At 44.6% G+C, this 7,280-nt stretch overlaps 1 protein-coding gene across 1 annotated transcript in view; it reads right to left on the reverse strand.

Moving 5' to 3' along the window:
• plpp4 (phospholipid phosphatase 4) overlaps positions 1-6,144 on the reverse strand; it is a 234,351-nt gene extending 228,207 nt beyond the window's left edge. The window contains exon 1 of the mRNA XM_049481547.1: positions 5,492-6,144. Coding sequence (XP_049337504.1) covers positions 5,492-5,580 — 89 coding nt within the window. The 5' untranslated portion in view covers positions 5,581-6,144. The remainder of the gene's footprint in view (positions 1-5,491) is intronic.
• Positions 6,145-7,280: the final 1,136 nt, after the last annotated feature.

Below are 7,280 nucleotides of genomic sequence, written 5' to 3' on the forward strand. Positions count from 1 at the left end.
CACTCCTTACCCACTTACACCCCTCACCTACTCACACACTTCTTACTCAATTACACTCCTTACCCACTCACACTCCTCACCTACTCACCCACTTCTTACTCAATTACACTCCTTACCCACTTACACCCCTCACCTACTCACACACTTCTTACTCACTTACACTCCTTACCCACTTAGACCCCTCACCTACTCACACACTTCTTACTCAGTTACACTCCTTACCCACTTACACCCCTCACCTACTCACACACTTCTTACTCACTTACACTCCTTACCCACTTACACCCCTCACCTACTCACACACTTCTTACTCACTTACACTCCTTACCCACTCACACCCTCACCTACTCACACACTTCATACTCACTTACACTCCTTACCCACTTACACCCCTCACCTACTCACACACTTCTTACTCACTTACACTCCTTACCTACTCACACACTTCTTACTCACTTACACTCCTTACCCACTCACACTCCTCACCTACTCACACACTTCTTACTCACTTACACTCCTTACCCACTCACACCCTCACCTACTCACCCACTTCTTACTCACTTACACTCCTTACCCACTTAGACCCCTCACCTACTCACACACTTCTTACTCAGTTACACTCCTTACCCACTTACACCCCTCACCTACTCACACACTTCTTACTCAATTACACTCCTTACCCACTTACACCCCACACCTACTCACACACTTCTTACTCACTTACACTCCTTACCCACTTACACCCCTCACCTACTCATCCACTTCTTACTCACTTACACTCCTTACCCACTCACACCCTCACCTACTCACCCACTTCTTACTCACTTACACTCCTTACCCACTTACACCCCTCACCTACTCACACACTTCTTACTCAATTACACTCCTTACCCACTTACACCCCTCACCTACTCACACACTTCTTACTCACTTACACTCCTTACCCACTCACACCCTCACCTACTCACACACTTCATACTCACTTACACTCCTTACCCACTTACAACCCACACCTACTCACACACTTCTTACTCACTTACACTCCTTACCTACTCACACACTTTTTGCTCACTTACACTCCTTACCCACTCACACCCCTCACCTACTCACCCACTTCTTACCCAGTTACACTCCTTACCCACTTACAACCCTCACCTACTCACACACTTCTTACTCAATTACACTCCTTACCCACTCACACCCCTCACCTACTCACACACTTCTTACTCACTTACACTCCTCACCCACTTACACCCCTCACCTACTCACACACTTCTTACTCAATTACACTCCTCACCCACTTACACCCCTCACCTACTCACCCACTTCTTACCCAGTTACGCTCCTTACCCACTTACACCCCACACCTACTCACACACTTCTTACTCAATTACACTCCTTACCCACTCACACCCCTCACCTACTCACACACTTCTTACTCACTTACACTCCTCACCCACTTACACCCCTCACCTACTCACACACTTCTTACTCACTCACACACTCCCCACCCACTCACACCCCTCACCTACTCACACACTTCTTACTCACTCACACACTCCCCACCCACTCACACCCCTCACTCACTCACACAGCTCACCTGCTCACACACTCACATTCCTCACTCGCTCACACACTTCTTATCTGCTTACACACTCCCCACCCCTAACCATGCTTCACAGGAGGCAAGGTGTTTTTTTCTGTTTAAGCCTCATTTCTCCTCTTCCAGACATATTACTGAGCCAAAGGCCAAAACTTACCCACTTACAACCCTCACCTACTCACACACTTCTTACTCAATTACACTCCTTACCCACTCACTCCCCTCACCTACTCACACACTTCTTACTCACTTACACTCCTCACCCACTTACACCCCTCACCTACTCACACACTTCTTACTCAATTACACTCCTCACCCACTTACACCCCTCACCTACTCACCCACTTCTTACCCAGTTACGCTCCTTACCCACTTACACCCCTCACCTACTCACACACTTCTTACTCACTTACACTCCTTACCCACTTACACCCCTCACCTACTCACCCACTTCTTACTCACTTACACTCCTTACCCACTCACACCCTCACCTACTCACCCACTTCTTACTCACTTACACTCCTTACCCACTTACACCCCTCACCTACTCACACACTTCTTACTCAATTACACTCCTTACCCACTCACACTCCTCACCTACTCACCCACTTCTTACTCAATTACACTCCTTACCCACTTACACCCCTCACCTACTCACACACTTCTTACTCACTTACACTCCTTACCCACTTAGACCCCTCACCTACTCACACACTTCTTACTCAGTTACACTCCTTACCCACTTACACCCCTCACCTACTCACACACTTCTTACTCACTTACACTCCTTACCCACTTACACCCCTCACCTACTCACACACTTCTTACTCACTTACACTCCTTACCCACTCACACCCTCACCTACTCACACACTTCATACTCACTTACACTCCTTACCCACTTACACCCCTCACCTACTCACACACTTCTTACTCACTTACACTCCTTACCTACTCACACACTTCTTACTCACTTACACTCCTTACCCACTCACACTCCTCACCTACTCACCCACTTCTTACTCAATTACACTCCTTACCCACTTACACCCCTCACCTACTCACACACTTCTTACTCACTTACACTCCTTACCCACTTAGACCCCTCACCTACTCACACACTTCTTACTCAGTTACACTCCTTACCCACTTACACCCCTCACCTACTCACACACTTCTTACTCAATTACACTCCTTACCCACTTACACCCCACACCTACTCACACACTTCTTACTCACTTACACTCCTTACCCACTTACACCCCTCACCTACTCATCCACTTCTTACTCACTTACACTCCTTACCCACTCACACCCTCACCTACTCACCCACTTCTTACTCACTTACACTCCTTACCCACTTACACCCCTCACCTACTCACACACTTCTTACTCAATTACACTCCTTACCCACTTACACCCCTCACCTACTCACACACTTCTTACTCACTTACACTCCTTACCCACTCACACCCTCACCTACTCACACACTTCATACTCACTTACACTCCTTACCCACTTACAACCCACACCTACTCACACACTTCTTACTCACTTACACTCCTTACCTACTCACACACTTTTTGCTCACTTACACTCCTTACCCACTCACACCCCTCACCTACTCACCCACTTCTTACCCAGTTACACTCCTTACCCACTTACAACCCTCACCTACTCACACACTTCTTACTCAATTACACTCCTTACCCACTCACACCCCTCACCTACTCACACACTTCTTACTCACTTACACTCCTCACCCACTTACACCCCTCACCTACTCACACACTTCTTACTCAATTACACTCCTCACCCACTTACACCCCTCACCTACTCACCCACTTCTTACCCAGTTACGCTCCTTACCCACTTACACCCCACACCTACTCACACACTTCTTACTCAATTACACTCCTTACCCACTCACACCCCTCACCTACTCACACACTTCTTACTCACTTACACTCCTCACCCACTTACACCCCTCACCTACTCACACACTTCTTACTCACTCACACACTCCCCACCCACTCACACCCCTCACCTACTCACACACTTCTTACTCACTCACACACTCCCCACCCACTCACACCCCTCACTCACTCACACAGCTCACCTGCTCACACACTCACATTCCTCACTCGCTCACACACTTCTTATCTGCTTACACACTCCCCACCCCTAACCATGCTTCACAGGAGGCAAGGTGTTTTTTTCTGTTTAAGCCTCATTTCTCCTCTTCCAGACATATTACTGAGCCAAAGGCCAAAAAAATTATATTTTCATATTGTAAGATCATTAATATGATGCGCATTTTCTGGACAAAACAGCATGGATCCACGCCTAAAGTTGTTCCCACTACTCTTTATGGTATCACAGGTGGTTATGGTGTTGGTACATGTATGCTATGGTGTTATTAGGTGGTTGCTATGACAGTTTGTTTGTTGATTACATGTTGTGATTACTATGAAATAGATAAGTTCTCAAGATGTTGATATGAAAATATTATGGCTCAAATCATCAGTATGGCTGTGGATTAGAATTTGGACGACTTCTCTTAAGGAGTGCACGCAGTTGAGTACAGTAAATGGGCACTGACTTTTTCTCCACATTCATTTTTAATGCAGAAAAAAAAATCTAATTTCCAAAAGCTACTCCATTCACAGACAGTACTGGGATCACTGGAGACAAAGGGTGCAGCACACATTCTCATAAACATTTTTTCTCGAAATAGTAGGTAAGACACCTGTAAACTGTTTGCTCTGAGGGAGAGTTTCTCAGGGTTGAATGAGAAAAGGCGAGTGAAGCACAGAAAACTCTACAACATTTTTGCCCACAAAGAAATCAGACTGGGTCTCTAAACAGTACAAGTTACACTTAATGTTAAAAAATATTCTGTTCTCATTTTTCCATTAAACACCATATTGGATTTTTGTTCATTAAATACGTTAGCCCAGCTTACCAGTGAAGGCCCCGATCTTTGCCAATACTGGACCCATACAAAGAACACTTGGGCTCCAAACCAGGAACCTATATAAACCCAGCACTGCAGCATTAAGTTTCTTTAAAATCTATATATATTCTATATGAACAAAATATAATATATCTTTCTTGTATCATCTTCTTCCAATTAAATAAATGCTGGCTGAAGCATAAACGAGTGTGTGTGAAACACAAACTCTAAAAGCATTCTGCATTCCAGTTGCAGGAAAGTCTTTTTCAGTATGTTTCTAAGGATTTAGAATATTTACTTACGGAAGAATTGAGGTGTTAGTGTATGGCATTGCCCAAACAACAGCCTGAATTCAGACAACATGACAACAAGAATACCTAATTGTAAAAGAAATTGCAGTTTGTGAGTAATACCATTCAGGAAGATATGTGGATCACAGCAGCATGTTGTACCTGATATCGGTAAATAAACTACAATGTACTGAAGAAACTACATGAATTACTGTATTTTTACAGGTACAGTGACATGACCAATATGTATTCACGTTAATGTAGTTCAGAGTCTTATAAAAGAAGACTTTTAGCTGAAGGTGATAATGGTTATAATTATACACATTCCGTATATAACGCTCAAGAGAAATGAGCTAGAACAACCTGTTAGAACCGACTGACTACTGGCATGGAGCCGGGATTAAACTACTGTCTTTAAAATCCATACAAACCCTGTATGATCAGATAGACTCCATTTGTTCAGTAGAGAGCAGCCTCTCCTCTATCTGCACTGAACTCAGACGAGAAGCTCCTGATCGGTTTAAATGAGTGCAGATAAGCTCCACATCGCCGGTCTCTTATGACCCACCCTAATCAAAGACGTAAAGCTACCAGGTCTCCGCCGTGTTTATCGGCTCGCAGTCTGCACTGAATATCTACTCACACAAAAACTCCGAACAGCAGCACCCGGATCCCGATCTCCAGCGCCAGGTCGCGCAGGCTTTTCCTTCGGTCTGGAGGCGACATCTTCATGATCTCTCTGTTCTCCTGCTCCTCCTCAGCAAATCCAAATCTGAAACAACACTGCGGGATGGTCGTTCGTGGTCCTGTAGTCAGGCTGCACCGCGCCGCCGCGCTCCAGCCCCGCGTTCCCCTCGACAACCGCACCGCTAGCAGCAGCGGGAGGCAGGCTGAGCCTTTTTTTTTAGATTTCCAGTTAAATTCGGCCTTTAATCCTGTGTGTGTGTGTGTGTGTGTGTGTATGTGTGCGTGCGTGCGTGCGTGCGTGCGTGAAACGACACACACTAACAACCCTGTAAAGACGTCAGCAGGGACGTGAAAAAGAAGAAGAAGGCGACGATGTGGGAGAAGTAAAGTTGACTGGATCCCACCCCTCTTTTTCTCTTTCTCTCTAACAACTCTCTTCCTCTCTCTCTCTCTCCCAATCTCTTTACCACACCTCTCTTCCTCCCTCTCTCTCTCAATCTCTCTTCCTTCCTCTCTCTCTCTTTCTCTCTCTCTCTCTCTCTCTCTCTCTCTCTCTCTCTCTCTCACATCTTTCTTGCTCTCGCTCTCTCTCTTTCTCTCTCACACCTCTCTTCCTCTCTCTCACACCTCTCTTCATCTCTCACTCTCTCTCTACCAAACCTCTCCTCCTCCCTCTCTCTACCACACATATTTTCCTCTAACGACCGCCGTTAATATCTAATGACGCGCTGGAGCGGGAGCTCGCGCGCTTTGGTAAACTCACTACTGCAATTAAAACCATCTTTTTGGGCTGTAAGCACCCGTCTCTGAAGCATGTTGTGTCTTTCAGGAGGTATGTTTACATGATCCAGGGCTGGACTGGGACAAAAAATCGGCCCTGGCATTTTTGTTTAGACCGGCCCCTCATACTTAGCGGTGCACAACCGACTTTCAATTCATGTATGTGGGGTTACAGAGAAGCATATCAACATATTAAATATAACAAGTTTAGTGTAGTGCTGGGTGGTATACCGGTTCATATGGTATACCCTTGTGCAATTTTGAACCGTAGAAACATGCTGGGTGTTCAAGTACTGTCACTCTAACTAGCTGTTCCCAGCTGGGTGAAAGTGGGGAATTGTGGCTGGTTTTAATACTGTAATGGTTCTAATGGCTTAAATTATTTATTAAAATAATTAGTTTTGTAAAGGAAACCGTGTTAAAGTTGCTGGTCTCTTTTTAAGGTCTGTTGTTTACATTCTTTAGCTGTTTTTGTTTTGTAGGGCAAAGTAAACCAGTACTAATCAAAGCCTTAATTTCAAGTCTTAGTGTTTATATTATATGTACTCCAAACTGTAGAGTAAGTAACATCCTATATAAAAGCCCAGTCATGCAAAAATATATTAATAAATAATAATAAAAATACAGTGATATACTGTAAAACCGCCAGAATCTTGAAAAATACTGTGATATGCATTTTTGGTCATACCGCCCAGCACTAGTTTAGTGTCTATTATTAACTCCACCATTTTTGTCTGCTCTGTGTAGTTCAATTGATGTTTTATCCTTTTTATTGAAATCATCTCTAATATGTATTTCCTGAATTTTTCTGAAATAACAGCTCACGTCTAATTCTTCAGGTTAAAGGTGCTTCCTCCTTTAAACAGCTATAACATGTATTTGTATCAGGCTACAAACAGGGCTGCTTTATGAATTCATGCAACGCAATGTCCTAAAAGCATTTGACACTGTCTTACTGTCAGGGT

Source organism: Astyanax mexicanus, chromosome 7 (genome assembly GCF_023375975.1).
Source record: "Astyanax mexicanus isolate ESR-SI-001 chromosome 7, AstMex3_surface, whole genome shotgun sequence".
Taxonomy (NCBI): Eukaryota; Metazoa; Chordata; class Actinopteri; order Characiformes; family Acestrorhamphidae; genus Astyanax; species Astyanax mexicanus.